Below are 9292 nucleotides of genomic sequence, written 5' to 3' on the forward strand. Positions count from 1 at the left end.
TCAAAAATGCTTGTGATTCTTTCAGGAGGACATGAGAAGCCACCTGAAGATGTTCCTAGCAGCCAATCTGGAACAATTTTAACAAAAAAAATTATTAATAATAGAAATATTGGATAATAACTCAGAATAAAATAAATATTCATAAATTCATACTAATTTCAATAAATACTTGAATAAATAGATAATGGATTTGGGGAGAAGGGATGACTCTTATTTATAGAAGCATTCCTTCCTAAATGCTACAGTATCATTTTTGCAGACAAGATACACCAATGGAGGCTAAAATCAGTGAGCAAAAGTTTGAAGAGAAACAATATATGTGCAGAGTCTCATAGTGTCTTCCCCAACATAATTATTAACTACAAAAAGAAAAGTAGAAACTTTACAGTGGAAAAATCTGGCAGACATCACTTGAACCAAGTGATGGAAGTTAATGGCACCGATGATAAGACGTAGAGACATCATGTGACAGTCAATGTCAGTGATCTCATGCACCGAGAAGGCACAAAATGCATGTCCTCTATCTAATCATGAGGAAAGATCTGACAAACCCAAACTGAGAAACATTCTGCAAAATAATGACCAGTAGTCCTCAAAAATATTAAGGTCATGAAAGACAAAGAGAAACTGAGGAAGTGCTATGGATCAGAGGACCGAGGAGACAAGAAAACGAAATGCAGTAGGGGATCCTGGATTGGATCCTGGAATAGAAAGGGGACACAAGTGTGGGAAATGGTGAAATTTGAATAAGACTTGCAGCATTGTACTGACGTTTCCCTGGTTTTGGTCATCATACTATAGGGTAAGTGTTAGAGGGAGGCTACATAGCTGGGTATGTGAACTCTCTGCTCTGCTTTTATAACTTTTCTCTAAGTCGAAAAGTACTACAAAATAAAGAGTTATTTTTTAACTGTTTAATGGGGATTCCTAAATTCCTTCCCATCTGTCTTTATGCCACCCCCACCCCTTTTCCCTATTTGCTTTCCTTTATTTGGTCCAACTTGAGAAAATAGGTTTTGTTTTCCTTTCTTCCTTTTCTCCTTTTCTTTCTCCCCTTCCCACAGCTCAGAAATTTGGTAGCAGGAGAGAGAGTTTCAGAGTTGTTTTTTTTTTAAACCACTCTCCTTCATCTATTCTCAGCCCCAAACCCTGGTGTTTGGTTCTATGTAGTAACTAATTACCATTAGGAACTGAGCAATGATTATAGCATCATTCATGAACCTGACAGGTTGTGAAGACTTTTTCATGGCTAAAGTACATTGTCTTTGGACTCTAAACTTCGAGACAGAATTCTTACATTTCAGAGATCCACATGCCCATGCCTTGTCCAGAAATTGCTTTAGAACTATTTAAGAAAATATTTTCTTGATAAATACTATGAAGTTTAAAATAGCTAATTATTCAGATAAGGACAAAACAGGTGCATGAGTGCGATAGAATTGTGATTTCTGATCCCCGAAAGTGGGGACACAGCAGGTATTTGTAGCCTGCTTATTTCTTATTTTCAACATCTAAAGTATTGCTTGCTTCTAGGAATAAAGATGTAGCTGAGATAGTGAACAGGAAGCTGTGATTTAAATTTATTTTGAATGATTTGGATGGCTACTGAAATAAATATCAATCCTTTGGAATGATATATCAGCATATTTTGATTCTTAAAAGCATTAGTTATGAAAATGCTCAGATGATGATTTCCCTCTTCTGCTTCTTCTAGTCTCTTTTGACATTAAATACATTGAGGGAATAAATACTCTACTCTCAAATGTTAATGGTATGTTAAATAATTACTAATACAATGTAAAGCTAAAAAATGATTTTCCCTGATTCTTTCAGGGAGCAAGAGTTCAGAACACTGCAAAGAATTTGGGAATCAGAGACCGAACCCCACAGTCTGCTCCAAGGTAAGTGACTCCCCAGGTCTGCTCTTTCGCAAAGGGCTGGCCGCCATTTCCCAGGCAGGGTCACTCACAGCTTATGCACCTGCCCCAGCACGTGCCTAGTGCAGTACTGATTGTAAGCATGCAAATTGGCCTTGTAAACACTCTGTGGCTAAATGTGACTAGGCATAAATGGTCTCTGAATTCAACGGAATTTTAAGGGAAGCAAACTGAGAGGTAACAGGTAGAAGTCTTGACATTATTCTGTTTTGCAGTCTGCATAGGTGCTACTAAAATTTGTATTCCAACTGTACTGAAGCAATGCAATGCCATTTTCATTTCTATTTCTATGCCTGCACATGCCGTTACCTTGGGCATGATTGCTTTTCCCATCTGTGTCTGTTTGAAAAACCCCTACTTAACCACAAAACCCAACTTAGATGTCCTTTTCTCTTCAACGTCTTGGCTGAATTTTCTTCCTCTTTGTGCTCCCTTATCATCTTGTATTGGTCTAGTATAGCCCTTATCATATTGTGTTACAAAATATTATTCCATGACTCCTTGCCCAACCTGAATATGAATTCTTTGGAGGCAGCGAATATGGTTTTTTTGGGTTTTATTCCTTGCTCATCATAGTGCTATATACTAGACATTGAATATCGGCTTTCAAGAATGTATGAATAAATAAATGAATGAATGAGCTTTTTCTTTGTGATCAGGCCAGATATTCCCAGTTCACATACCATCAAAAGAAGGGACTCTAATTCACCTTTGGAATAAATGAACATGGGAACAGCCATCAAAGAAATGTTCATTTCCCTGGTGGCATTAGGGTAGGCAGCCATCTCTCTTGAAGTGGGGCAATATTAAGTGATTTCTTTTACATTTGATTGTTTTTATACAATTGGCATTTTAACAAAAAGCACCCTCCTCCAAGCACTGTCACAGACAAGACACTCTTTGTTTCTGTTTACAAAGCAGTTACCAGAGTGAGAATGATGACTGTAGCATTTATGAAGTTATATTTCATTCTACAAAAGTATGTGGGTAATGGAAGTACTTTCCAAAGGGGAAACATTTTTTCCCCCTGACAATGGATGGAGCCCTAGTGTTCTAAGTGTGTTTATTTTTAGTGCTGACTTCTGACTCTATTTAATCTTCAAGTCTTATCAATGTTATCTTGCATAGTTGATTAGGTTAGAAAGACCTTCTATTGCTAAAGAATCATTTCACCTAAGCATTCTCTAACACCTTGAGCAGACATGGTATATTTGGATAACAGACCCAGTGAAGTGTTAAAATCCCAATGAGAAAACAAGATAATGGCTTAGCAAGGTCTTCTTAGCTAGAGCTTATAAACACTAATAAAGAGTGGGGTTAAGATAAGACTTCAGCGTCTTGATCAATAAACCAGTACGCAAGCTGAATACAAGAAAAGAACCCGATGAACTCACTTTTTTCTTTATTGGGTTGTGTTTTAAAACACTTGAACTGAAACATAATAAAATGTGCCAGCTGTAGAGTTGACATTTTTTACGAGAGAGTAATAATCCCAAGGGAGAAATTGCGAGTAATTTTTAAATTTAGTTCTATGTATTCTTTCCCTCATTCTACAAATATTTATTGAGGACTTAAGAAATGCACACCACCCTGCTATGCCCCATGGAGAACATAAACATGAGATAAAAACAATTCCAGCCCTTAAGGACCTTTCAGGCAAAGAAATGGGATGACAAAACATAACTGGAAGGAAAGGCAGAATGCGAGAAGCACTCTATGAGGTGGTGTGGAGACAGTGCCGAGGGCCCAGAGGGCCGGAGTATAGCTGAGAACCAGGATTCCTGCCCAAAGACAGCAAATTGAAGAACAAATTTTGGCTCTCAAGAACAGGCCACCCATAGACAAGTCTGTGGTGATGTTTCTGCAGATATCTTCATGGAGGAGATAGAGTTTGCTATCTCTGCCTGAGATAATATTTGGTTAAAATCCCTTACCAATCTCTCCCATAGTTTTCCTTTCCCCGTCACTGTCTTTCATTACTTAAAATTCACCTCAGCAGACAATATGTTGACTTTCTGCCATATGTTTGTAGATGTCAGACACTGTTAAAAGCTAGAAATAAAGACTTGGTCCCTTCCACTAGTCAATGGGGTGCAGTAGAGAGACAATTGAATAAAATGAGAACAGTATCCAAAATGTAAGTACTATGGCAGACATAGGCACAGATTGCCATGAGAACAGAGAGAAGGGGCACAAAACTCAGCCTAAGGACAGAGAGGGGAGGTTGCAGAGTGTTCCTGGCCCAATCGGCATGGAATAGATGTCCTCCACAGCTGATGTGATCACACCCACGCCTGGAGAGCACATCTCACTCTGGGAACTACACCCAGATCTCTATGACTGGTGGGTTGAATGTGATTTAAGAATGATACAAGGTGAGGCTGGAGGCATAGGCAGGGGCTGGATCAGGAAGGGACGTGTATGGGATACTGAAGAGCTCTGATTTCACTTGAAGACACTAGGGAGGCATTAAAATGCAGTCTTCCTGTCTGGAAGATTTAAAATTTCAAATTTATCTCTGGCACCATTAAGAAGATCCATTTGAGGACAGCTAAGACTGAAGGCAGGAGCTTGAGAGGAGATTGTCATGCACTGAGGATGAAAAGGAGAGGATGGTTCAAGGGATATTTAGGAGACAGAATTAATAGTCTTTGGACACTAGTTGGATGAAGGGAAAAGGAAGATTCTAGAATGACTACCAAATCTTTGGTTTGGGTGACAAGGGGCAAATGGTTCTAGTCACTGAGAAAAATAAGCACGTGAAGGGAAAAGAGGATGAGCTCATCTCAGTAATATTGGGGCTGAGGATCAATGGGACACCTACGTGGAGATGCCTTTGTGGGCGGTACAAACCACGTTCTTCCCCTTACGTTCACGTGCCGCATCTTCAGAGGAATAAACCTAATCTTCATCAAGAACCAAATATTACATTTTAGATGTAATGACACACTGGTCTTATTTTCTATTATGTCCCAAAACCTGGAAACCACTGTGCTATGACAGCTTGATTTTCTTTATTTGCTTAATTGTGAAGCAGCATACGGTGGCGGTTACAAGTGAAAAACACGGTTTTGAGTTCCAGCTCCTGCTTGTGACCTTATATAGCCAGGTTATTTATTTTCTCTGAGACAGTTTTCTCATCTGTAAGCTAGGGAGAATTGCCTTAGGACAGATTATTATTGACGCTCTAGCCTTCAAAAGAGGCATTTGCTTTGTGGTCTCCCTCAACACAACTTTTATTTATGCCATGTAGAAAGATGAAGGGCATGATTGAAGTTTGAAAGTTCTACTTCCGGCAGATGGGGTTGGGCTGGAAATACCAGTTCCAAGATGGCTGCCAGAGCCCCAACAGGCAAAGAAGAAAATGGAGCCAGGAACAAACCTTTTCACACAGGGGCATGGGTGTGCCTGAGTGGAATGAGAAGACAAGGGTCCTAAAATGTTGGGCAAAACCAGGCCTCCCGTTACCTAGCAGTTTAGCTGCCAGAGAAACAAATGCCTCAGTGCAGGGTAAAAGTCCAACTCTTAACTATTACATTTTGCTTCCCAACTTCATCTGCCTGTTCTAAATTCCCCAAGCCCCACAATCTCCATTACAAATATGTCTGAACTGAAATAACCCTGAGTCACTTCCAAGAAGCCTCACAGAAGCTGAATCTGCCCAGCTCTGCAGTACCCAGAGCTATTATTTCATTAGGTGATCACAGGGAGTAGCCTTTTTGCCAATTTGCAAGGCAGACATTTCAAAGACTCACCTACCCAGTGGCATTAGCTCCATTATGTGGAAATGTGCAGTGCAAGGTAATGGAATGTCATGGCGCAGCCCAGATCTCACGGGGTAGGACATCGCCACTCAGCTTACTGTTTCTGTTCTACCTGAGTAAGGCCACTGCCTTTCTACCCATTAGGCAGTGCTATCAGGGAAATGAAAGGATAGAAATTAGGAAAAGAACTTTCTGATCATTCTATTATTCCAGCGCTGGGAATGCATTTTGAAGCAACACCATATTTTTCAACTGCAAAGGCAGCTTTGAACTATATCAGCTCAATTTAATGTATTCTTTTCTCCGGGAAGGATGAAATGAGCTCTTCTGATGTGAGATGTCCTTATTTCAGTATTCATTTTCTTCCATGGAGATGACTTGTAGAGCATTAAGCACCTTTCAGACTTGAAATACATTTTGCAAATCTCCAAAGGCAGTAACTTTTTCTGTGTGTTTCCAGACTAGGAGAGTTTATTTTGTTAACTAGGTTTCTAACTCAATATTCACCCTTTTTCAGTCTTTTCCCCCATTTGATTTAGAATTAGCATGGGATTAAATGTGGAAGGAAGAGGAAACAGAATTTGCTGAGTTTGTCAACAACTCATGTAAACTTTGCCCGATTTAATCTATAAAAGAAGTGAATCACCACAGCTACCCCTGAGTTTGGAGGACTTTTTAAAAGGAGCAAAGTTGACACCTGTACTTAAGATGTTTAGATCACAGACGAAGCTCTGAAGTAGGGTCAGCGTGGCCACGAACTATAGGACTGGGAGTGTCTGTAGTCTGACACCTGGTCAGCTTAGTCAGCTGATCTTCACTCAGCCTGTGCCTTCCATATAGGTTTGCCCTGTCTGGTCCCTGGCTGTCTTGCAGCTATTATGTTCTCCTTCATTTCATTCTGGAGCTAGGATATAACCAGTCAGGAGAATGTGGAGCCCTGGAGCTTATACAATCCTCCTTCAGTCCCCCACCCCTTGCCTTAATGCTAAATGACCTCAAACATCTAGATCTGGGATGCCAAGAGGGAGCACTTCTGGGCATCTCCACCAGCTCAAGGAGATGCCTGGACCCACTTGAATCTCCACCTGATTCTGCTGACAGGTGAGAGGAAAGATGGGCAGAGCTGGGCAGGTATTCCTCAGGAAACACCAGATAATTGGGTTTGGAGAGTCAGGCCTCAGGACTCTGCCACATCAGCCCTATTCTTAACTGACTGCTCCAAAGAGATGGTACAAAATGAAGCAACTTTCGAAAACGGGTCAGAAAGCCAGCAGACCCCTCTGAGCAGGTGCTGTTTTGCTACAAATTCATCATGATAGACAAGATGGTAATTATCATAATAATATCATCTCCTAGAATTCAGAGAATCGATTTTGCTGCCAGCAAGGTGAGCAGTCGGGTTTGGCAGCCCAGAGCAGAAGCAGCTGGCGTGGAAAAGGCATCGCCAGTCCTCTAGAGCAGCAAAGAGACACTGGTGTTTTCTGAATAATAGAACCGAGGTTTTGGAGTTTGCTAATTCATATGTGATGTTTAGTAAAATAGGCAATATGATCATGACTCCTGAGCCAGGAAATCATTGTTGATATTCTTTTCCTACCGGTAACAACGTCTCAGGTGATGGCAATATGCCAGGCCCGTGTCACACTCTTCCGTGCCTTTTCTAGGCTCTATAAGCTGTGCGAGCCGCCTCCCCCCGCAGGAGAAGAATGAAGAGAATTCCCAAGGAACCAGGCAAGCAGAAGCTTCTGCTCATCAGACAGAGGACATGCTGGCTACACATTCTTCATTCAAGAAATGAATTTTTTTTTTTCTCTAAATCCTTCACCATGGAGTAACTAACCGGTGTTCAACCTATACTTGGATATTTGTTCTGGCTACGGATTGGAGGTCATTCGGACAATTCGAAGCTTCACCAGCTCATCTCTGTATGTATTGACACTCACTGTTCATTCTTAGGGTAAAATTCATCCCTGGAATTTATAAAAAAAAAAAAAAAAAAAAAAAACAGATAAAAAATGAACCATTGTGCCTGCTCTCCCATTTATTCAAATTATTTTATTGTGTTTGTTTTCAACTTCTCTAAATGGGATCATGTAATCATGGCTGTTTCCACTTGAAGAAGCCTTTCACTGAGGACACGTGGACTCACTTTCCAAACCCTCACACAGAAATGTTACAGACAGTAGAGGCTGGGTGCTGTGAAAGGGATTCAATCCCTCCCCTGTATCAGAGAAACTAGCTCATGTGTGAAAGGTGAAGAGCATGCTCTACTCTTTCTCCTGAGGGTTTATTTCTCTGTAGGAGAGAAGAGAGCTGATGGAGGCTTCTACCAAGACTTTCTTCCATCCCCTTCTAGGTATCCTTTGTGCTTGTGGACAGTTCCAGCAGCCAGATGCTGTCACTGGCTTCCCTTGGGCCATGTGCATTGGGGTTGGGCCACAGGTGGCCAGGGGTGGGGAGCGGTGGAGATCAGAGAGGTATAGGAGGGGAAAGAAGGGTACAGGAGGAAACGTAAGCCCATTTAAAAATTTAACCTCTGACTTAGAAAGACACCTAAAATTCTTACTTTTATGAAGGCTTTCATATGAGAACTGAGACTCGTAATGGAGTATACCGTGCTGAGTATTTCTCTATCAAGGTTTGTGTATAACATATGAAAATAAAGCTTTATTTGTTGAACTTTACAAGGACTATTAAAGACCTTGATAACATATGGAAGCACAAGGTGTGTTCTATTTTCATTCTAAAGTATGTGTAATGCTTATCATCTCTATGTTGATAAAATAACATTGTTAGCATAATGAATATGGTCATATTGATTTTGGGGTCTATAATTTTCAAAGCAATTAAAATGCCCTTACTGTGATTGTGATAATTATATGGATTTAGGCTAATTTAGTATGTGAAATGCTTTTTATAACTGAAGTATATACAGACCGTTATTAAATTTTAATTTATGAAATTTGATAATGCTTTTCAAATGATTATTAAAAACCTTCACCACTTGCAGTTGTGTATTGAATAACAAAAAAACCTGTGTTACGTATGTATGAGGTATTCATATACTGGTCAAGCTGATAAAAATTGTTCTTTGGCACAGAAACACGTAAGATTTTTGCATTAAGTCCATATACATAATGAGAAGTAAAGAAACAAACTCCAAAGTTTTCAAAGAAAAAGTTGAACACTTTGAATTTAATGAAGATATGATCTTAACACAAATACCTATATTGACTTGTAGGGATTTAACATTCTTGATATTATAAACAACTGACCTTGAAGGTCCATGACATTAGTCTTTTGTGATTTTCCCGTACTGAAAAATTGATGACATTCAATGCAGGCTAATGAGGGAGCAGAACTGATCAACTAGTAGCAAGGATTTTTCATAATGTCATTACTGTTTTCTAATCACCATTCTGGAAGCCTTATTTCTCATGAGAAGGATGAAGTGGTCACTTAAACACTTCAGTCATACTTTGCTATGTTTCATGGGGGAAATTATGTGCTATTATGGTATGTACAAATTATAGTGTATCTTTAAGGATCTAATCTCTATATAATAGGATGTGGTTAATATTTTAAGGGTTA

At 39.8% G+C, this 9292-nt stretch overlaps 1 protein-coding gene across 3 annotated transcripts in view; it reads left to right on the plus strand.

Moving 5' to 3' along the window:
* Nucleotides 1-8707, plus strand: part of PREX2 (phosphatidylinositol-3,4,5-trisphosphate dependent Rac exchange factor 2) — a 294349-nt gene extending 285642 nt beyond the window's left edge. For all 3 annotated transcript variants that reach the window (XM_025871440.2, XM_073892858.1, XM_073892859.1), the window contains 2 exons: nucleotides 1834-1901; nucleotides 7366-8707. In XM_025871440.2, coding sequence (XP_025727225.1) covers nucleotides 1834-1901; nucleotides 7366-7411 — 114 coding nt within the window. In that variant the 3' untranslated portion in view covers nucleotides 7412-8707. The remainder of the gene's footprint in view (nucleotides 1-1833; nucleotides 1902-7365) is intronic.
* Nucleotides 8708-9292: the final 585 nt, after the last annotated feature.

Source organism: Callorhinus ursinus, unplaced genomic scaffold (assembly GCF_003265705.2).
Source record: "Callorhinus ursinus isolate GAN/ISIS: 27379988/994484 unplaced genomic scaffold, GSC_fseal_2.0 scaffold5, whole genome shotgun sequence".
Lineage (NCBI taxonomy): Eukaryota > Metazoa > Chordata > Mammalia > Carnivora > Otariidae > Callorhinus > Callorhinus ursinus.